The sequence below is a fragment of the Vicugna pacos genome, chromosome 18, assembly GCF_048564905.1.
Source record: "Vicugna pacos chromosome 18, VicPac4, whole genome shotgun sequence".
Classification (NCBI taxonomy): domain Eukaryota; kingdom Metazoa; phylum Chordata; class Mammalia; order Artiodactyla; family Camelidae; genus Vicugna; species Vicugna pacos.
This window is the reverse complement of record NC_133004.1, coordinates 18685953-18707558: the sequence shown is the minus strand read 5'-3', so window position 1 is coordinate 18707558 and position 21606 is coordinate 18685953. Positions and strand designations below refer to the sequence as shown.

The 21606-nt window shown below is 58.1% G+C and overlaps 2 protein-coding genes across 3 annotated transcripts; one reads left to right on the top strand and one right to left on the bottom strand.

Annotated features, from left to right (window-relative positions):
- Positions 1-3239: 3239 nt before the first annotated feature.
- RHBDF1 (rhomboid 5 homolog 1) lies at positions 3240-18076 on the top strand. 2 transcript variants are annotated; one of them, XM_006204217.4, is made up of 18 exons: positions 3240-3381; positions 11113-11253; positions 11323-11453; positions 12407-12620; positions 13039-13248; positions 13326-13448; positions 13521-13678; positions 14197-14454; positions 14556-14667; positions 14778-14852; positions 14959-15120; positions 15703-15803; positions 15914-15977; positions 16370-16464; positions 16698-16773; positions 16846-16946; positions 17060-17213; positions 17416-18076. In XM_006204217.4, the coding sequence occupies exons 2-18, from the start codon at positions 11137-11139 to the stop codon at positions 17833-17835; spliced, it is 2571 nt and encodes an 856-aa protein (XP_006204279.1). In that variant the 5' UTR covers positions 3240-3381; positions 11113-11136; the 3' UTR covers positions 17836-18076. The 2 variants fall into 2 exon arrangements, with proteins under 2 accessions (XP_006204279.1, XP_015094637.1); XM_015239151.3 differs by having other exon boundaries at positions 11113-11453.
- Positions 18077-18689: 613 nt separating this feature from the next.
- On the bottom strand, positions 18690-21529 carry SNRNP25 (small nuclear ribonucleoprotein U11/U12 subunit 25). Its single transcript, XM_006204216.4, has 5 exons — positions 21290-21529; positions 20362-20452; positions 20016-20121; positions 19362-19436; positions 18690-18894 (listed from the first exon to the last, which is right to left on the bottom strand). Exons 1-5 carry the CDS (start codon positions 21329-21331, stop codon positions 18837-18839), a joined length of 372 nt encoding a protein of 123 aa, XP_006204278.1. The 5' UTR covers positions 21332-21529; the 3' UTR covers positions 18690-18836.
- Between the last annotated feature and the right edge of the window lie 77 nt (positions 21530-21606).

Sequence of the window (21606 nt, the reverse complement as noted above, 5' to 3'; positions counted from 1 at the left end):
GTGGGTGAGAGAAGGTGGTGCCAGGTTAGGGGGGGTGGACCTCGGGGTCTTCTCTGTCCCCACTGTGGCCTGCTGCTGGGCTGGAAGAAGATGAAGGTGAGGATACCCTTGATGCTCTGAAAAGGGTCAGTGCTGGAGTGAGCTGCTCTGTGCCCCACCGCCCCATGGCCATTGTCACTGGAGACTTGAGAGAAAGGACAGCAGCTCCACCAGCCACAGAGGCCAGAGTTCCAGCACCAGCATCGTTCCCACCTGGCACATGGTTCCGTATCCTCTCTAGTGTAGGGATGGCTAACACCATGAAAGGGATGGCACCCTCCAACTTCTCAGCAGGGTGGCTTCTGGCATCCTGATGGGTCCTGGGGGCTCAAGAGGCTCCTTGGGCAGTGAGGGCGACTGAAGGAAGTCTGCATGGGCTGCATATTCCCCTCCTGGAGCTGTGGTGCCAATGTTACTGGACTCTGAGCCCAGGTACTCACATGTGCTGAGACACAGGGAGAGACAGCTGCCTCAGAAATAGCCAATGACTTCAGGCCCCTGAACCATCTGGCCCACCTGTGCCTCTTCCCCAAATAGCCAGAGGTTGGTCCGGGGCCTATCCAGGCCTCCCAAAGCTCAGGGCTTGCCTGCTGAGCTGAGGATTCCAGGGTGGCTGGAGGGGAATCTTTTTAGTGGTCAGGACTCCCTCATGTCCTAGATTCACAGGGGTGGTCCAGACACCAGCCCATCCCCAGTCACCTGCCCACACACTAGGCAGTTGTGGCTGATTTCCTTTTCTCCAGGGCTGGGGGTGGGGGTGGGGGTTGGTGCAGGGAGAAGAAAGAGGGACCAGGAGCTGGATTTCCATGTCAGGGGCTCCCCACTCAGAGCACAGGGCAGTGGGCCAGATGTGAGGCAGAGCACACATGTGTGCATACATGTGTCCCTATAGACTGGGACTAGGTCTGGGCATTCATGTGTCCAGGCCTCCGCTCACACCATCCTTTGGATACCAGGATTCTGGCTCAAGAGGCCCAATGGGATGGGCTGAGAACCTGGGTATTCCTGGATTTGCCTGCCAGGGTGCACTGGGGCGGGCCTTGGGAGCAACATCTGTGAGGGACAAGAGTTGGCCACAGAGGGTGCTGAGGATTCCATGGTGCTCAGGAGCTGAAAGGGTCCTTTGGAGGTAACCTGAAAGACTATAGGGGAAGGTCACTTACCTGTGACTGGACATGGAGACCATCCTCTCTGGGGAGGGAGCATGATTTTGGGAAAGGCAGCTCTCATCCACTGAAGGTGACTCCTGGCGGCTGAGGGTGGGGGGCTGGGGAGTGAGCACCTGTCCCAGCTGCAAGCTAGCTGGGCAGCTGGGAATGAGTGTCTGGGTTGTGGAGGGGTCTGGAGGGTGCCCTGCAGCACTGGATGCCCAGTCATGGCATGCTTTGGAGGTGATCCCAGACCCTGGCCTCCAGAGAGGACACCGCTGCTGGCCCTGCCAGCCCCGTCTGGGCATCCAGGTGGGTGGGGCATACTTATTCCTGGCAGGGGTCAAGAATGCCAGGCATGGAGAGACTGTCCTGTCTCTGGCTGAGAGCCTGGCATGGGAAGGGTGGCACATGTGGGCTGCAGGAGCCCTGAGCATCAACATGGGTAACCTTCCTCTTGCCTTGTGTCCCCAAGGCCCCTGAAGTCACCCCCCATGGCCACCCCAGTAAAGAAGTCCTCCTGTAGCCCTCCAAAGCTTTCACTGTCTCCCTCTGCCTAAGAATTGTGTTGATATACCTGTGTTTGCTAATGACCTGGTATGTGTGGGCACTACTCTGTCCTATGGTATGGACAAGGAAACAGTCAGAGGGTTTTGTCCCTTGCCCAGGTTCCAGGGCCAACCTGTAAGCTGGCTGCCACCTCAAATTGTCACCTTTATTTTCTCTGGAGCCAAGGACCAGGGCAGTCCCACCCTTGGCATAGTTTGCTGACCGTGGCAGCAACTTGGTTCAAAGAGGAAAAGGACCACCTGGTCCCAGACCAGCAAAGGGCCCGAAGACACATTTGTGGGTCCCCCGAGGCTTTTGGGGCTGGGCCTCACATGCCTCAGTATTGTGGCCCCAGTGGAAGGGTGCTTAGAACACCCATGGTCCCAGTTCTGTTTTCTCTGAAGGAAGAAGAAAGATCACCCAGAATCTCTCCATGGAGAGGGGGGCCCGCCACCACTCACAGTGCCTGCTCAGCCCTGCCTATATCCTGCCATTGACCTCTCACCCCCATTGGTCTTTCTTTGGGGTGGTTTGCCACCCCCCACCCCAGTCCAGCAATGTCAGGTGTGAGGAATGCTGGAAAACCCTCTCCATCAGCCTCAGCCTAGAGCAGATGGGTCATTTTTTGTCCAACTCAGCAAGTGCAGGGGTGAGCTCCCCTCACCCCGGGGCAGTGCGTGAATTCTGAAAGAAGAGCACAGAGTGGTGGCCAGAAATGGTGCTGCCACCTCTGTTCCCAGGGTTCCAGCCTGGTCTGGGAGTGCCTGCTGGGGGAGCTGGGCTGGAGGGGTGGGGGCACATAGGGGCCTGGGGAGGGGGTAACTGCTCTAATTCTGCTGTTGGTGTGGGTGCAAGTGAGTGTGTGTATAAAGCAGGTGTATAAAGCAGGTGCTCAGCCCTGCCTATATCCTGCCATTGACCTCTCACCCCCATTGGTCTTTCTTTGGGGTGGTTTGCCGCCCCCCACCCCAGTCCAGCAATGTCAGGTGTGAGGAATGCTGGAAAACCCTCTCCAGCAGCCTCAGCCTAGAGCAGATGGGTCATTTTTTGTCCAACTCAGCAAGTGCAGGGGTGAGCTCCCCTCACCCCGGGGCAGTGCGTGAGCTCTGAAAGGAGGAGGCTGGTGGATAGATTTACAGTAGATCCAGGGACGCTCTCCCACATCTACCCTCCGCACACGCCCACCCTCCGCTTCCACCCTTTCTCAAGCAAGAGCAGAGGCAGAAAAAGGTTAGGACTCACTCTGGAGTCCAGGAGTGGCTGAGGAGCCCAGGACCAACACTGGCCATCAGGCTCCGTGCAACTGGGCCACCAGATCCTCCCTCCTCGGCCAGGGTGCTTTCGACCCCTGGCCACAGGTGTCCCCGCGGCCAAACACAGGGGAGAGCGGAGCCTAGCGGCCTTCCCGGAGGAGGTGACTCGGGCCGGGCGGGCCGCGCGCATTCCTGAGCCCTGAGTCAGCGCGGCCGCCCCCTCCGGCCGGGCCCGCCCCCGGCGCGCACGCCCCTCGCTCCATGGCATTCCCGGGCGGGCGGTCCGGACGGGCGGGCGGGGACTCGGAGGCGCGGGCGCCCTCCGGGCCGGCGGCGGCAGCCCCTCCCCGAAGCCCTCAGGACCCCCGAAGACCCCAGTGCCGGCGGCGGCGGTGAGTGAGCGCGCCGGGAGCGGGGCGCGGGGCGCGGGCCGGGCGGGTTCCGGAGCTGCGCCCGCTGCGCGCGGGGATGGTCCTCAGCCCTTCACGGCCGGAGCCGCTCCGAGCGGCCAGAGTCTGGCCGCGTTCGGGCTTCGGGCGACTCTCCGACCGAGGCGGCCGGACTTTCCTTCCCGGAGTTTCCCGAGCCGCCCAAGAGGCGGCCCAGCCCCAGATTCCTACCCCAGCGCGCCGCAAAAATAGCCCGTGGCCGGATTAGCACGTCCCAGCGGCCTGACCCGGCCGGACAGCTCGGCTCCAGCCCCCGCCCAACAGCTGAGGGTCCTGGGAGCGGGAGGTCTCGGAGTCCGAGGGTGTCCCCAGGCTCCTCTGTGCTGTACCCCCCCCCCCTTACGTTTCCCTTCCCGGCCACCGCCAGTGGGTGGTGTCTCCAAGTCGAAACTCCAGCTCAGAGGGTGGGACTTCTGCAGATCATCCCTGTCCCAGTCGTCCTCATTGGGGGTGGGAATAATTTCAGCAATAACAGCAGTAGCTGTGGAGCCAGGGATAGGGGACTGACCCTAACTTGGGCTTCACAACCCGTCTTCCCACTCTGTGAACCCTGGAAGCTGCAGATGCTCGCTCCCCCTTCGCTGTGCTCAGTGGCTGGGAGGAGCAGGCCAGGACTGAGCCTAAGGCCACCCCCAGTGCCTTGAAGCAGGCCTTTTTCTGGCTGAGGAGATGGCTGGAACCCCGTGCTCAGGGCACTGGGGAGGGCCTTGCTGGGGACAGGTCTGTGGGGTGGGGAATAGACCAGGGTTCCAGATGGTCCTGAACAAAGTTCCTTCTTCTGTGTATGCAGCTTGGTGTTGTGTATTTCTGTGTCTGTCTGGGTGGGCAGGGTGGGGGTCTGGAGGCCCTAGCCCTGCTGAGAAAAGTTCCCCCCACCCCCATCTTGGGATTTCCTGGCAGAGAAGATTCAAGGATGAAACTGGCTTTTCAGGTTTGGCCCAGCTACATGCTGGGTTCTCCCCACCCCCATGGAGCCAACCCCAGCCCCTGTAGCCCCCACCCAGAGGTTAGGAGGAATTGGCAGCCTAGCAGTGGCTGGGCCCAAGGGATTCCTGAGGCTGCGCCCCCTGCCACCGGGGTTATTCTGGGCAAGCTGGGTACTTTTCCTTGAGAAGAGCAGGGGCTACTAGCAGGGGCTGGTAGTGGGGCACAGGAGTTGAGGGGCCCTGGATTGAAGGTGCCAGGCCCCAGGCCTTGTCCCAAACCCTCCAAGCAGGCTGCACCTATTGCACAGACAGGCTGACCGAGGGCAGCAGAGCTGGGCATCACCATGAGCAGCATCCCTAATCCAGCATTAGAGGGCCAGACACACCATTGCCCCAGAAGCTCGAATTCTAAGGGAGCCCTTGGTTCAGAGGGAATCACCCAGCTCTCACCTTCCTTCCAGGGCCCACCCTCAGGGTCTTCCTCGTTCAGGCACACCCTACTGCTCCTCTCCCCAGATGTGAGGGGCTCCCCTTCGCCAGCTCCAGTTCCCCCGCCCTTAGTGTCTGTGACAGGATGGACTTTCTGCCCAAGGATCAAATTCCTTAGCTTCTGCCTGTTTTCTGGGTTGGGTGACTCCCTCCTCCCTGAACTGAGATGCTCCACTGTGTGGAGGTGGGGTAGAGTTGAGGGGGGTGTGCCTCACAGCCTGAGGAGCCCAGATGATCTGCCCCTCCCCTAGAGGGCTGTGGCCTTCCCTACCCAGCTCCTGGGCAGACATGGCCCCAGGCTTTGAACCCCCAGGAGGCTGGGTGGCCTCAGGCAGTGACTGGCCTCTCTGAGCCGAGCCTTAATTTCTGATCTGTAAGATGGACACAGAGGACCCCCTCCAGGGGTTGTGGCAGGTCAGTGGGATGAGCTAGAGTCAGGTTTGAGGCAGGTGTGCCAGGCTTCTGAGGACTGGGGCCGTTTCTACTCTGATAATAGACTGCAGGGACCCCCTAGGGCCTCTTGGATGTCATCCAGCCCCGATGTGTCCTGGGAAGGGCTGCTAAGTCTGAGTGTAGATGGGCACTGGGGAGCACATGTGGGGTCATCAGGGGCACTTCTGGGATCTTTGACTGGTGACCAGGCTGCTCTTCTTCCCTCTGGCCAGGCCCATTGATGGGATGTGGGTCTTTCCACTCTGCAGTTTGAGAGGTGCTTGCACCCAGCTACTGAGATCCAGCTGGACCCCAGATTGTCATACCCAGAACCTGCTGTAGCTAAGTCCATGCATGCCCTGCCCCCTTGCTGACTATGTGGCACAGACAGGTCGTCCAAGCTCTCTGAGCCTCAGGGCTCCCGGCCCCCAGGGTGTTTCCACCTTGTCAGACCCAGAGGGGTCACAGGCTTTCATTCTGGCGGTCAGTGACTCCCTGGGCCATATGTGCCTGTCCAGCCTTTGGGCAGCGCCCCCTCATAGGGCCAGTGCAGGCTCCCTTTCCTGTACTGCCCTCCTGGGGCAGGTCCCAGAGTCCCAGGGCCTCCTGCAGTGGGGGGCCTCCTGTTGTCCTGTATTGGCCTCTGCATGCTCATTTGGGGTGACGGCTAGCGATGGGTGACTTGGGGAGGCAGAGATCCGATGTGTCCTCCCGGGGATAGGCACGGGGCACTGAACAGTCCACCAGCCCGCTCTCAGGTCTGCCCTGAACCTCATAGCTTCCACAGAAAAGCAGAGGGGTTGCTGAGAGGGTTGAGGAGGCCCTGGCCAGTAACATTCTCAACGTGACGCCATGTACAGATGTGGTCAAGAGGCACCAAGAAACCAGCTGACTATTGCTTTGTGGCCTAGTAGCACGTGGTGGAGGCTACCTTCTAGGCTGTAAGACAGCTGATGACCCCCTCCCAAGGGAGATCTGGGGTTGGGCATCAGGTTAGGAGTCAAGTGGAAGATGGTCAGAGGGCAGGGCTCAAGTGGGAAGGACCATGCTAAGAGGAGCTGGGGACACATCTGGGCAGGTGTCCTGGGGCCACGCCATCCACTTGGCCTCCAGCTGCCCCAGTGGGTGTCGTCTTGCGAGTGCACAGGGCAGGCCTATGTGCCATAGTGGAGGGTCCAGCTTTACCGTGGCCACGGCCACTGTCCAGATCTGGGTGGGCCCAGGCTTCTCCCCTGTCTCCTGCCTCTTGGCCACACCCTCCCAGACTGGGCCTTGCTGAAGTCTCGCCCCAGGTCTCCCCGTGGCTTGGGCCCTGGCTGCACGAGCTCCTCAGGGAGCTCCCCACAGCCAGCAGGCATCACCAGCCTGTCTGTTTTCTTTATTAAAAAGAAAAACAACCTGGGGGGGAGGGAGTAATTAGATTTAATTAATTAATTAATTAATTAATTTTTAATGGAGGTACCGGGGGTTGAATCCAGGATCTTGCACATGCTAAGCATGTACTCTACTACTGAGCTGTACCCCACCCCCACCCTTCTTTCTTTTTAATGGAATTATAATTGATTTACAGTATTATATTTTTAGGTCCAGCCTGTTTTTTTAATGTTGATTGATTGATTGATTGAAGTGTAGTTGATTTGCAATGTTGCGTTACTGCCTGATGTATAGGATGGTGATACACTTATACATATATATATTCCTCTTTTAAAAAATTTTATTTTTTATTGAAGTGTAGTTGATTTACATATATTCCTTTTCGTATTCTTTTTCATTATAGGCTATTACAAGATTTTTTTTTATTGAAGTATAGTCAGTTTACCATGCTGTGTCAATTTCTGATGTACAGCATAATGTTTCAGTCATACATATACATACATGTATTCGTTTTCATATTCTTTTTCGTTATAGGTTACTATAAGATATTGAATATACTTCCCTGTGCTATACAGTAGAACCTTGTTGTTTATCTATTTTATGTATAGTAGTTAGTATCTGCAAATCTTGAACTCTGAATTTATCCCACCACTCCACCATCCCCCTGGTTAACTGCAAGTTTCTTTGTGAGTCTGTCTCTGTTTTGTAAATAAGTTCATTTGTCCCTTCTTTTTTTTTTTCAGATTCCACATATAAGTGATATCATCTGGTATTTGTCTTTCTTTTTCTGGCTTACTTCACTTAGAATGATGATCTCCAGGTCCATCCATGTTGCTGCAAATGGCATTATTTTATTCTTTTTTATGGCTGAGTAGTAGTCCACTATATGTACGTATGTGTATGTGTAGGGGTGTATGTGTGTGTGTATATATCTATATATACACACACACACACCCACATCTTCTTTATCCAGTCATCTGTCGATGGACATTTAGGTTATTTCCATGTCTTGGCTATTGTAAGTAGTGCTGCTGTGAACACTGGGGTGCACGTATCTTTTTGAATTAGAGTTTCCTCCGAATGTATGCCCAGGAGTGGGAGTGAGGTCCAGCCTATTTTTGATTCAGCTGCTGCTCCTTGTGCACTTACTGTGTGCCAGGCACTCATCTGGCCCCTGATTGTCAAATGGGAACATTCAGGGTTGCAGGTGGTGGAGGTGAGCAGGGTCAGTGCCCAGGGTCTCAGACCAGGCTCTCCTCAGTAGTCTCCTTGCACTGGCTCCCGCTTCCTGGACTCTCCGGTGCCTCAGTCATCCCCGTGGCAGGAACGTCTGCTCCTCAGTGGGACCCTCTCGCACTCCTCCTCCAGCCCTGGGCCCTAATGGCTACTCCCCTCGCTCCCACTTAGAGCAGCCCTCGTTGTCCGGTTACCCTGCCGGGCCTGGTTACCCTGCGGGGCCTTTGTCCCTCAGCTTCACCCCCAGCCTCGCCTCTTGCTCTTGAGCTGCTCCGTGTGCAGGTGTGTAGCATCACTGCTCTGTCCCCATTGTGAGCTTCTGCTTCGTCAGCCCCTGCCATTCACTTCTAGATGCCCATTTGAGTGTCTCCGGATGTGTCTGGGCCCTGGCTGGGTGACCATGAATGTGGCCAGAGTGACTCAGGCACTGTGTGACCCCTCCCTGGGCTGTGTTTCTCCTCGCACTCAGGGGCAGCAGAGCAGAGATGCTGCTGGGAATCCCCCCCGAGGGGCCTTCTGGGAACAAGAGCCCACTGTGCGCCAGGAGGAGGCCGAGACACTGAGCCACTGTCTCCTCTGGGCGGGCACCGTGCCCCTTCCTGGCCCAGACTCTTTGTCTGGCCTGGGCCTGTCCCTCCCCCACAGCCTCAGGGTCCACTACAGAGCACCCCCCCCCCCCCGCTACTTTTGAATCCCACCCACTTGAGGGCCAGATTGGGGTGGATGGGCACCCAGGAGTAGGACGGGCTGGGAACCCACAGCACTGAGGGCAGGGAGCTGGGCGGGTTAGGAGCACCCTCCAGCCTCTGCCTCAATCACAAGAGGGGGTTGGGTGGCGGTGAGGGACGCCAGGAGGTCTGCGTGCACAGGCAGGGAGCTGGTGCCTCTGTCACTAGCTGACCGGCTCTTGGTGTCTCTGGGGCTCCTTGTGTGTGCTCGCCACCCCCCCCCCCTTGCTTGTGCTGTCCCTGCGAGTTGGATGCTGAGCGCTGGTCTCCTGGTTCAGATCCCAGAGGGACCAGTTCTCAGGATGCCGCCCAGACCCCGCCCGCCTCCACCCACTTCTAGGGAGCCTTGCATCTGACTGCAGCTTGTGGGGCTTGGGTTGGGCAGGGGCCTGGAAGGGCTTCCCAGGGGTATGGGAATAAGTGCTGCCCTGGGCCCTTTTCCGAGGGTCAGAGCTGGTGGAGGCAGGGGAGAGGGGCTTGGCCCTGGGGGGCTATGTCGATGGAGAGACTCCTGGGGCATAATCAACTCAGATTGGAATGTAAGGGATGGGGCAGGAAGTCAGAAGGCATCCCTAAATGACCTCCTCCTCCCTGGGCCTGTTTCTGGTCAGCATAGGGCCCATGGGGGTGTGAGGAGTTGCCCTGGGATTGTTCCTAACTGGTCCAGGGCCAGCGGAAGTGTGAGCAGTGAGTCACGTCACTGTAGGGGTAACAGGAGTGAGTAGTGTCGTGGGCCTACCCCTGGTCGGTATAGAGCCAGTCGGAACTATGATCAATGGATCAATGTTCAGGCCTGGCCCTGTCTGGTACAGGGCCAGTGGGACCTGGTGCTGGGTCCTGGGTGGGACCCCAGTTGTCATAAGACCACTAGAAGCTGTGAGTACTGTCCTGGGCATGTCTGTGGGTGGCCTGGGGCTGGTAGCAGCTGTAAGCAGGATGTGGGGCTGCCTGTTTTTTGTGTGGGGCCAGGAGGAGCCGTGTGCTGTGCCCTCCCCGGTCTGTGTACAAGAGTGAGTGGCCTCCTTGGACATCCCCAGGTCAGTACCTAGCTGGGAGTTGCTCTAAGCAGGGTCCCGGCCCTTCCCTGGTCTGTGTAAGTCCAGTAGCAGCTGTGTCCCTAATTATGCTGCCCTGAACATGTGACCTTGGACCAGGCAGGCCTTCCTTCTAGGCCTCAGTTTCCCCATTTGTAAAGTAAGAATGGGGCTTACTCTTACTTTACAAATAGGAAGAGTATCTCCTCCAAGCATTTGAGAAGGAGGCTCAGAATTGGAAGCTGTTTCTGGGGATATGAACAGATGGGTTACAGACACCGCTGTTCAGAAGCTGTCAGGGTCTGAAGCCCTTTGAGGAGGCCTAGGGATTTGGGTTTCTTGGCCCTCCTAGAATTGCTCTCCTGCTATCCTTGTTCCACTGTGCTCAGGAACCTCCTGTCTTGGTTGGTTGTCCTATTTCCAGACCCCTTGTGCTCCTCCTTTGGGGACAGGACCCTAACCCTAACCTTGAAAGTGGTGTTTGGTGAAGGGGAAAATAGTACCAAGGAGGCCAGTGCTCAACATTACATGGAGAAGCGGTGGTGGCCTCTCTCTTCCGGGTCCTGGTCCGTTCCCCTGTGCCAAGGTGATACGAGGTAGAGCTCTCAGATGCTGCGGAGCAGGCCACCCTCCCACGCTCAGCTTCTTTGCTGCTGTTTCTGGGCATGTGGCGCCCCCTGGTGGTCATGGCTGTGTTTTCACCTGGTGGTTTTCAGGTGGTCCCTTGGCTGTTGGAGCTCTTGGACCCTGGAAACCATGTGGTCCCTCCATGAGTTGGAGGGATCACGCACCCCTGTTGTGGGTCCTCTGTTTCTGGAACAGCTGTCATGGTGGTTAAGAGAGTGAGGTCTGGGTCACCAGGCTTGAGATTTGCCCCAATGTACTGTTGGGGCCTGCCTGTGTCCTCATGCTCACTCATACCTCTGCACTGGCCTCGCTCTCTGTGTGAGGATCACCCCGCCCCCCACTCTTGCTCACTAGATCACCTTGGAAGCCTTTGCTCTGATGTCATCTCGCTGGGAGGCATCACTGCCTCTGGAAACCGGAGCGTACTATCTTATCCCTATCACCCTTTGCATCTTTTAGCACCTTCCGTCTACTTACAGGTGTATTGTTTGTCTGCACTAGAAGCTCCAGGAGTGCTGGGACTTTGTCTGTTTTGGTTTCCTTGTTTCCCCACCAACATAAGCACCTAGGAGTGGCTTATAGCAGGTTGTTAACTACGTGTCCCATGAATTTCTCGTCTGAGGACCTAGTATGTGCCTGGCAATATCTTTTGGGATGACAGAGGCAGGTGCCAAGCGTGTCAGTGCTGAGCACATCCTAGCACTTTGGCAATGGGAGCTGGGCCTCCCTCCCCCTGGGGTCATCACTGCTTCCCTATCCTCCTGGGAGCCCCATGAACCTTCAGAGACCTGTCAGCATTGTTACTGAATAACCCGCCGCACCCTCTAGGCCCGCCCTGCTCTGCTTGGAACCATGAGCGAGGTCCGCAGGGACAGCACCAGCAGCCTGCAGCGGAAGAAGCCACCGTGGCTGAAGCTAGATATCCCAGCTGTGGCGCCCCCGGCTGCCGAGGAGCCCAGCTTCCTGCAGGTAGGCCCTGGCCAGCAGGGGCTGTGGGGCCACCCTGTCCAGCCCCCTCACCGTGACCCCGTCGCCCAGCCCCTAAGACGCCAGGCATTCTTGCGGAGTGTGAGTATGCCAGCCGAGACTGCCCATCTGCCCTCACCCCACCATGAGCCCCGGCGGCCAGTACTGCAACGCCAGATGTCCATCACGCAGACCATCCGCAGGTACCCGTCCATCCTGGCTGCTCCGGGGTTGGGGGCTGGGGGCTGGTGGGGCAGAGGCAGGCACACAGAGCCCCCTTTGGGTCCCGGGGCTGGGGATGGAGCAGAGGCCCCTCTTGTCTCGGCTTCCTCCTCCATCTGTCCCCCATGTCACCCTGTCCTTTTCCTGCTCTGGGGACCAAAAGCTATTACCTACCACCTTTCTCTGCTCTCCCCCAGCACTTGCTCTCTCCTCTCTGTCTCCCCCACCCAAATGCTCTGGCCCCCGGACAGCCGACAGGTGCGCTTTGGGCGTGTCCACACTCTGCCCCTCTCGGGTCCCCCCGCTGCCCGCAGGGCCCTCACGCAGCGCCCGTCTCTCTCTCGGTCCCTGCTCAGGTACCGTGGGCAGGGCATGAGTGTGTTGGCATCAGCTGGCGTGTGCATGGCTTATGACCTCTCGGGAGCTGCCAGCGTGGTTGGTGTTCCCTGGGGGCTCCTAATGGCAGGTGCTGGCAGCATTTTTGTGCATATGTCCAAGGGCTGGGGGCAGCCTGCCTGAGTTTACAGCGCCCACTGCCTGGGTTCTGTGGCATCTGAGGTCAAGCTGCTGCCCAGGGCTGAGCTTTCTCTGGCTGAGCTGAGGGCTGAACTCTGAATTCTATCTCGTGGCTCAGTGTCTACCCACAAACCCCCAATTCAGGGATGAGGATGAGGGCCTGTGTGAAACACTCACCTTTTTCACACAGGCCTGCCAGCTATGGTGCTAGTGGCAAGCTGGATTTGGCTAATTGTTTACTGGGGGGCCAAGGCTGAAGCCTACTTATTCTCTGAATCAGACCCAGCCCACCTGGACCCCAGACCCTGGAGTTACAGGAGGCCTGGGGTAGGCACAGTGCCCAGATGGGGTGCCTGTGAGGCCCCTACTGGGGAGAGGGGAGAGCTGGCTTCCCCTTGCTGACTCCCTCCCGTGGCAGGGGCACTGCTGACTGGTTTGGAGTGAGCAAGGACAATGACAGCACCCAGAAGTGGCAGCGCAAGAGCATCCGTCACTGCAGCCAGCGCTATGGGAAGCTGAAGCCCCAGGTCATCCGGGAGCTGGACCTGCCCAGCCAGGACAACGTGTCGCTGACCAGCACTGAGACGCCCCCTCCACTGTATGTGGGGCCATGCCAACTGGGCATGCAGAAGGTATGCCCTTCTGCTGCTGCTGCTGCCTCCCATAGGCCCTCTACTCTGCTCCCCTGAACCAGGGTTGGGGACATGGCCAGCCTAAGCAAAGGAGGTTGCTTGGAGCTTGTGGTCTGGGAGGTTGGTCCCATAAAGGCACCTAAGATACCCTCAGGGGAGGGGGTTTTGGGGGAAATGACAGGGTCCTGGGATTGTACAGCCCGTGCCCAGGGTGAACAGCTTAGTACACGAAATATAGGTGGAGAGAGGGACCCATCAGCCCAGTGGGGTGAGGTGGTACCCACTTAGCTGTCCAGGGGACCTATTGGGGCATGAGAGGAGCAGCAACTGTGTTCTCCACAGTGGGGTCTGGGGAAGGGAAGGCACCTCCTCCGCAACCACCCAGCGCCTGACTCCGGCATCTCCTCCCCTCCTCCAGATCATAGACCCCCTGGCCCGGGGCCGGGCCTTCCGCTTGGCAGATGACGCCACCGATGGCCTGAGTGCCCCGCACACGCCTGTCACACCGGGTGCTGCTTCCCTCTGCTCCTTCTCCAGCTCCCGCTCTGGTTTCAACCGGCTCCCACGGCGGCGCAAGCGCGAGTCGGTGGCCAAGATGAGCTTCCGGGCGGCCGCTGCGCTGGTGAAGGTGGGTGCAGGGGGCTGGGCTGGGGGTGGGGCCGAGCCGGCACCACGCCTCGTGCTCGCTCACCCCTTCGCTGGCAGGGCCGCTCGGTTAGGGATGGCACCTTGCGCCGAGTGCAGCGCCGAAGCTTCACTCCTGCCAGCTTCTTGGAGGAGGACACAGCTGACTTCCCCGACGAGCTAGACACGTCCTTCTTTGCTCGGGTAAGAGCCTGTGGGCATCACCTGTGACCCCTTCGCCTGTGCGTCTCACGCTGACTGCGCGTGTTTGCTCAGGAAGGTGTCCTCCACGAGGAGCTGTCCACGTACCCGGACGAGGTGTTTGAATCCCCATCAGAGGCAGCGCTCAAGGAGTGGGAGAAAGCCCCAGAGCAGGCGGACCTCACGGGCGGGGCCCTGGACCGCAGCGAGCTTGAGCGCAGCCATTTGATGTTGTGAGTGATTCCCTGCAGGCTGGGGAAGGGTTGAGGGGAGGCCCTGCTGCTGTCGGGGACCTCTGGGCACGAGGTCATGACACCCTTGAGGGCCAAGGGGTGAAGTCGTCTCGAGGACTGGGAGCCCAGCTTGGCAACTGCGACTGGGGGACCCAGGACTGGGCACAGTTCGAGCCTTGGCGGCCCACACCAGAAACACGACGGCAGTCCCACAGCCCACAGGCTGGAGAGAATCCAACTAGGGGTGGGGTGGGGGTGAGGGAGGTGATGTAGTTAATACCTGTAGATGGGCCAGGGAACCTCATGTAGGTCCAGTTCCCACCTCCCTGCCATACCCGGAGCGGCTCAAGATTGCTGTTTTACTGGTAAGGAGGAGGCTGCTGTTGACATCAGCCTGTCACTCAGTATCTTCACTGTTGGATGGGAGCAAAAGACGCAGGACTGCCCTCCTTCTGCAGGGAATGGACTGCAGCAGGTGGGAAGTCTCGGGCTGGAAGTGACAGCACTCCTTCCCCCAGGCCTCTGGAACGTGGCTGGCGCAAGCAGAAGGAGGGTGGTGCGGCGGCCTCGCAGCCCAAGGTGCGGCTGCGGCAGGAGGTGGTGAGCACAGTGGGGCAGCGGCGTGGCCAGCGCATCGCGATGCCGGTGCGCAAGTTCTTCGCCAGGGAGAAGCGGCCCTACGGGCTGGGCATGGTGGGCCGGCTCACCAACCGCACTTACCGCAAGCGAATTGACAGCTATGTCAAACGGCAGATTGAGGACATGGACGACCACAGGTAGGCATGGAGGGGATGTGGCTTCTGGCAGGCAAGGCTCCAGGTTGGGGGTGGGGGCTTCTGGTGGAGGATGCTGCCTCTCCTGACAATTTGCCCCGCAGGCCTTTCTTCACCTACTGGCTCACCTTCGTGCACTCACTCGTCACCATTCTAGCCGTGTGCATCTATGGTATAGCACCGGTAGGCTTCTCACAGCACGAGACCGTGGACTCGGTGAGCCTGGGTGCCCTCCTGTGAGAGCTGGGCTCTGGGCTCCCGCCCTCCTATTCTGGGAGGAGAGGGCCCAACTGAGCTCCGTCTGAACTTTCTCCCCAATGTCCCAGGTGCTGCGGAACCGCGGGGTCTATGAGAATGTCAAGTACGTGCAGCAGGAGAACTTCTGGATCGGGCCCAGCTCGGTGAGGGCGGGGCCTGGAGGGGGCGGGGCCTGGCCATGAGGGGCGGAGACCCTGAGCTGGCAAGGGCCGGGCCGCAGCTGCAGCGGCACATCCCATTCCCCTGCAGGAGGCTCTCATTCACCTGGGTGCCAAGTTCTCGCCCTGCATGCGCCAGGATCCGCAGGTGCATAGTTTCATCCACGCTGCGCGTGAACGCGAAAAGCATTCGGCCTGCTGCGTGCGCAACGACCGATCTGGCTGCGTGCAGACCTCGGAGGAAGAGTGCTCGGTGCGTGCCCTACCAGCTGCTGGCGGCCTGGTCTGCTCCTTGTGTTTGTGGTTCCCTTGAAATTTCAGATAGAGCCGGTTGAGCTGTCCTCAACTCCTAGTTCTCAGAATGTTATTCCATTGGTCTTTGGAAGGCCCCTCACCTCACATTCTCCCCTTTTCATCCCAACCTCCATTTCTGCTGGTGGCCCTGTAGACAGCATGCCCTTAATTAGGGTGCTCTCTTTCCCCACGTGTCCATCTTACTTTTTTGTATGTGTCTTAAGTTTACATAAGTTGTATTGCCTTATTTTTCCCACTAAACAGTCTTAAAATTTCACCCAAGTTTTTTTTTAATCTTATGTGCAGTTTCCTGATTTCGGATACAAGTTGTTTCTGTTTTTAAGCTAATAGAAATTATGCTGTTGAACTTATAACAATCTCCCAACAGGTCTGCACATTCCCAGAGTGTCAATTCATAGAGGTTGGGTTGTACAGTCGGGAGGAGGAACTCAGTGGTTTTACTTTTGATACCTGCCTCCTGGAGATGGCCCTGGGAGAGGGGTGGGCTCTGCCCAGGGGCTGACCCTGTGTCCTCCCACAGTCCACGCTGGCAGTGTGGGTGAAGTGGCCCTTCCATCCCAGTGCCCCAGACCTTGATGGCCACAAAAGGCAGTTCGGCTCTGTCTGCCATCAGGACCCCAGGTCAGTGCTGCTGGCTCCCCCCTTTGTTTGTGTCTCTCTTGGGAGTAGGGTGGGCAAGTGCTAAGCCAAGGGCACAAAGCAAGGTCTGACCACATCCTGGGGTCATGCAGGGTGTGTGACGAGCCTTCCTCCGAGGACCCCCATGAGTGGCCCGATGACATCACCAAGTGGCCGGTGAGCTGGGGTGAAGGGGTTCTTGGGAAGTCACCTTTGTTTTGGTGGGGAGGAAATGATACCTTACCCATTAGTAATGGCAGAGAAGTCCCTATTGTGGGACCTCCCTGTGTTTTCAGATGCTACGCCATGGCCTTTAAGCCAGCCTGTCCATCCACCAATGCTTCTCTGAGCAGGTAGTCAGAGCAAAACCAGGTGGAGACTTGGGAGGTCAAATGACATTTTTCCAGTTTGACAGATGGTCCAACTGAGGTTCAGCTTGAAGCCTGCTTGTAGTCAAGGGAGGCCTGTTTCCTACCCTAGGAGCCTGTCCATCATTGCCCCGACCAAGCATGGTGAAGGGCCCAGGGTAGGGGAGGACTTGACCCAACTTATCCCCATTTGTGACCCAGATCTGCACCAAAAACAGCGCTGGCAACCACACGAACCACCCTCACATGGACTGTGTCATCACGGGCCGGCCCTGCTGCATTGGCACCAAGGGCAGGTAGGGGTGCCTGTGTGTGCATGTGCAGCTGGTTCTGGGCACAGATTGTTGCCCTTGGGCTGGGCCCTTCTCCGCTACCAAGTCCCCCAAAACCCGACACCAGGGGGTGTGCGGTGACAAAGGGTCTGGACTTATCCAGGGCCAGCAAAGGTGGGCAAGCGGGGCTGAAGCCAGGGCCTAGGTCCCAGCGAGTCTCCCTCTGTCAGTCCTCCCAACCCTGCCTGACCTTGTAGGTGTGAGATCACCTCCCGGGAGTACTGTGACTTCATGAGGGGCTACTTCCATGAGGAAGCCACACTCTGCTCTCAGGTAGGCCTCTGGGGTGAGGGTCCCTCTCCTCTCCCCCTAGCTGCGGTGGGAGCTGATGGGCCCTCTGCACAGGTACACTGCATGGACGACGTGTGTGGGCTCCTGCCCTTCCTCAACCCCGAGGTGCCTGACCAGTTCTACCGCCTGTGGCTGTCCCTCTTCTTGCACGCTGGGCAAGTGACACTGTGGGCTGAGCGGGGTGGGGTGGGGTGAGGTGGGCGGTCTCAAGGACCCTAGAAGTAGCTGGCTGGCCTTCCCTGAGTGTCCCCCACTCCCGCCCCTACAGGATCCTGCACTGCCTGGTATCTGTCTGCTTCCAGATGACTGTCCTGCGGGACCTGGAGAAGCTGGCCGGCTGGCACCGCATAGCCATCATCTACCTGCTGAGTGGTATCACTGGTAACCTGGCCAGTGCCATCTTCCTGCCATACCGGGCGGAGGTAAGGCAGCCTCAGGGTGGGGCCCTCCCGTGTACACCTGTGGCCTGGCAGGAGCTGGGTCCACATCAGCACAGAGCTGCTCGAGCCCCTCCACTTGGCTCCTCCATCCTGATACGCTCTGGGCCACGGGAGGTGGGAAGACAGGCTTGGGGTACAGGGGCCTGCTCAGGCCCGCCGGCTCACACCACCCACCCACCTCCAGGTGGGCCCAGCCGGCTCACAGTTCGGCATCCTGGCCTGCCTCTTCGTGGAGCTCTTCCAGAGCTGGCAGATCCTGGCGCGACCCTGGCGGGCCTTCTTCAAGCTGCTGGCCGTGGTGCTCTTCCTCTTCACCTTCGGGCTGCTACCCTGGATCGACAACTTTGCCCACATCTCGGGCTTCATCAGCGGCCTCTTCCTCTCCTTTGCCTTCCTGCCCTATATCAGCTTCGGCAAGTTCGACCTGTACCGCAAGCGCTGCCAGATCATCGTCTTCCAGGTGGTCTTCCTGGGCCTCCTGGCTGGCCTGGTGGTCCTCTTCTACTTCTACCCTGTCCGCTGTGAGTGGTGTGAGTTCCTCACCTGCATCCCCTTCACTGACAAGTTCTGCGAGAAGTATGAGCTGGACGCTCAGCTCCACTGAGCGGGCGGGGGCGCTGGGGCCACACGCTCCAGTGGGCAGAGCCTGACCCGTGGGCAAGGGACTCTGCGAGCGCCGATTCCCAAACACAGACCCCTTGTGCCTTGTTCACTGCTGGTGAACCTCTCGTACTTCCCTGCATTTCTTACACTAGTTCCTGCCATGATCCTCTAACTTGTCTCTCGACGACCACCTCACGTGGCCAATAAATGGACCGGGAGCGTTTTAGCTGCCACTAACTTGACCACAGCTGCTTCTCCTTTCTGGTTTCTGGCCAGGGGCTCTGGAGGGAGGTCTCTCAGGTCAATTCCTCAGAATAGGGAACCAAGTGTCAAATGCATCTCCCAGTGACACCGTCAGTCAGGTGGACACGCCCCATCCCCATTCTATAGAATGACTAACTGGTAGGCAACGATGGGACGAGGATAGACGAGTATGCTGTCCCACCTCCCCATGCACACCGAGGAGCACCCCATCCCAGCCGCCCCTGCCCAGCCACCTGCTCCCAATTCCAGCCCCAGGCTACCTCCCTTTCCAGGAGCCACTGAAGACACTGTTGTGGGTGGGCCCCATGGGCTGAAGCTGGAGGCCCTGTCCACGGCTGGGCTCAGACTGCAGGCCCCCTGTGTCCCCACAAGCAGAAACAGAAAGCTAGTCACTGTGTTTTTACTTCCTCCTGGCTGTAGACATCAGAGTGACAGGCTCGTGTGGTTTGGGGAGAGGGGTGGCCCAAGCTTCAGGTGTAGCATCTCAGACTTTGGGACTCACCCACCACCAGTCTCTGCCTCTGCCTCCCATCTCTGATGGGGCAGTGCCAGTCCCTTCTGCCCCTGGAACTGTGGCTTGACTTCGCAGACTAAGCAAAAATAGGTTTATTCTGTGCACAGGGCCAGGCTCCCAGCCCTGTGGAATCTGCCGTGTGATAAGGATTCATGCTGATAGTCCAGTTGGGCCCATCTGGGGTGAGGTGAGCTCAAGACTCAGAATTGTCCTTGTCTGGAGATTCACTTTTGTCTCAGCTTTTTGATGAAGGATACCTCATCCCGATTCCGGATACCATAGCTGAAAGAGAAGGAAGGGCATGAAGTGTCCAATCTACAGAAGGGCACATTTGTGAATCCTCACCTGAGGCTGGTGAGGGACTGAGAGAAAGCAGGTGGAAAGAGCATGGTGTTCAGGAAGGTAAGGAGGTGGCAGTGGTCATCCTCCCACCCCCACGCACGCTCTTATTTCTCTTCCCCTGGCTCTGCAGCCCTGAACTGCCTCTGGTGAGAAGCAGCAGGACCCCATCCCCTTCCGTTGCTCCTCTGCCTCCTGTTCTAGCAGGGAGGCCTCCAGGAAGCTCCTTGCAGGAGGGCGTCAGTCCAACCAGGGACTTTCCTGGCCTCACACATTCCCCAGGAAGTGATTTAAGATCCTTCCTTCCTTTAAAAGCACCTGGAGGGGATCCCAGCCCTATGGCAGAGCATGGGGAGTAAGAAAGCCACAGAACAGATACCTCCCTGCAGCTCAAGACAGCCTGAACTTACTCTCGGAGCTTCTTCCGGTCCTCTGTGAGTTTCTCTCCTGCGGAGGTCAGATGGTATGTCCTCCACACATAGGACCTGTAAGATGAGGACTTAGTAAACCATGAACAGGGTAAGCAGGGCAGCTGGGATGCAGATGCTGGGCATGAGGATGACTCAAGGCGCTCAGCCCTGCAGGTCCTGAGGCAGCCAGTCTCCTCCAGGCTATTTTCCTGTACCACGTGTATACCAGGTGTGAGGCAGGTACAAGAAGGCACTGATCTCAAAGGGATGCATGGGGTGGCTGGGGGCCAAACACACCTGGCTAATGAAACAGGTGGCAGTACCAAGACACGGCTAACAGGAAACTGAGGGTGAGGACCCAGGTGAGGAGCTGGCAGCCGTACCATCTGTCACTAGGGAAACCACTTCCAGACACACTGGAAATGCCCTAGGGTGTCCCAATGTGAAGATATCCAGCTGCCCAGATGGCAGCTTCCCCAGGGAGGGTGATGGAGGCACAAAAGCACCTGCCCTGTCTGAAGGCTCGGGACAGGGAGCCTGTGGCTTCCACCTGCACTCTGTAGCAGAGCCCAGGTGACAGCAGGTGCTCGTGTGGAGTCCCACACCAGCTCCCGTGAAGGGCTGCAAGCAGGAGCTGCTGGCCGCCCCACCTACCAGCTGATGTGCTGAATGCCCCCTTCACGCTCCTGCCTGAGCTGCACGTATCGCTGGATGGCCTTCTTCAGGTCGAGGACCGTGGCATTCTGGACTACAACCACAGCTGCAACCAGGGACACAAATGGGAGAAAAACCATGGTGGGAACCTGCAGCCACAGCCTCAGACAGCTAGAGAGGAACACTGAAGTTCTGTTTCCTCCCGAGGCTCAAGTCTGGGCAGGCTGGGCTTGTGGCTGCCCCAACACCTCTAGACACTGCCCTGAGTTTCCCACTGACCAGTCCTGCTAACATCTTTCCCTGTGAAAGTTGAAACTGCACGGCCTCAAGGGAGGGCAGCACTTACGCATTACTTCTCCATCCATCTTGCACACTCGGACCGTCATTGCTTGGCCATATTCTAGTGCTATTTGGGAATTGACCTCTTCCAAAGTAACCTAGAAAAGACCAAGGGTGGTGATGGGAACCCTACCACTCAGACCAACAATAAAGGAAAACAAGGCGATAGTGTTCAACAAGTGATGCTATATTTTTTCAAGGTTCTTGCTCATATGTGAGAGTTTCCCAGTTTTTCAGCACCTCAATCTCGTGTCCCACCCACGTTTTCTATTAAGTGGACAGAGACTTGGGAGAAAGAAGAGCAAAGAAACAGACAAGGAGAATGGACCAACTTGAGAATCAGCCCCTGGCTCCTCCAGCCTGGGTGCTGGGTGGGAGGATGGACATTCGGCCTGACTGTCCAGCCTGAGATCCCCTGACCACCAGGACCCAGGCCAGGGCCTCACATAAGACTGAGGCAGGGGTGCAAAATTTACCGGGTCACCAAAAAACGGTAATGATCAACATCTTAATACAAGTGTTAAGGAAATAGGAGTTAAAAATTCCATGACGGAAAATAACAAGGATTAAAAGCTGGACCCTACCAAACCATACTGAAGATTGAGAAGGAAAAAACCAGCAATACAGATCTTGTTTTTATTTGAAATTATATTACTTTGCCTATCATAGGCTTTTTTACACAAACTTTGCGTTTTAAAAACACTGCACTGACATGTCACGTGTCCTGACCAGAGGGTTTTTGGCACCCCTTTAAATTACGCCCCCGAGGCGAGAGCCTCCCTCGCCCCTCCACGCCCGGCCGGGGCTAAAACCCGCATTTACGCCCGGAGGCGTCTTCTCCAGTCCTTTGGGCCGCAGCCCGCCATCGGCACCCCCGGGGTCCGTCCGCGCCCCAACACACCGCCTCGATAGGAAGGCCCCCGCCCCGCCCGCACCTGGATCGGAAGGTCGCAGAGCAGCGGGTCCTGCACCACCATGGCCAGACCCTCCTGGAACACGTCTACCGCCTCGGAGTGAGGCAGCGCCTCCTCCTCGTCCTCCTCCTCTTCTTGCGGCTCGGGCCGCGCAGACGCCTCCGCTGCCTCCAGGGCGCCTCGCCGCCCGCAGGCTCCGCCAACACCTCAACTCCGCGCGTTAGAGGAGACACAGCTACACCTCCGGGACGCTGAGGGGCGGGGCTACCTCGAGCACCAATGGGAAGTGAGTCTCTGGGAGATGGCCTGCCGCAGTGCTCACTGGGAGCGCGGAATCG

What these genes read in the sequence shown, in the direction of transcription:
- RHBDF1 (XM_015239151.3), top strand. Translation starts at nt 11,137, where the DNA reads ATGAGCGAGGTCCGCAGGGACAGCACCAGCAGCCTGCAGCGGAAGAAG. An exon ending in GAGGACATGGACGACCACAG is followed by an intron (nt 14,455 to 14,555) that starts GTAGGCATGGAG and finishes TTTGCCCCGCAG; the next exon opens with GCCTTTCTTCACCTACTGGC. An exon ending in CCTCGGAGGAAGAGTGCTCG is followed by an intron (nt 15,121 to 15,702) that starts GTGCGTGCCCTA and finishes GTCCTCCCACAG; the next exon opens with TCCACGCTGGCAGTGTGGGT.
- SNRNP25 (XM_006204216.4), bottom strand. Translation starts at nt 21,331, where the DNA reads ATGGTGGTGCAGGACCCGCTGCTCTGCGACCTTCCGATCCAG. An exon ending in TCTGCGACCTTCCGATCCAG is followed by an intron (nt 20,453 to 21,289) that starts GTGCGGGCGGGG and finishes GGTCTTTTCTAG; the next exon opens with GTTACTTTGGAAGAGGTCAA. An exon ending in GACCGGAAGAAGCTCCGAGA is followed by an intron (nt 18,895 to 19,361) that starts GTAAGTTCAGGC and finishes CTTCTCTTTCAG; the next exon opens with CTATGGTATCCGGAATCGGG.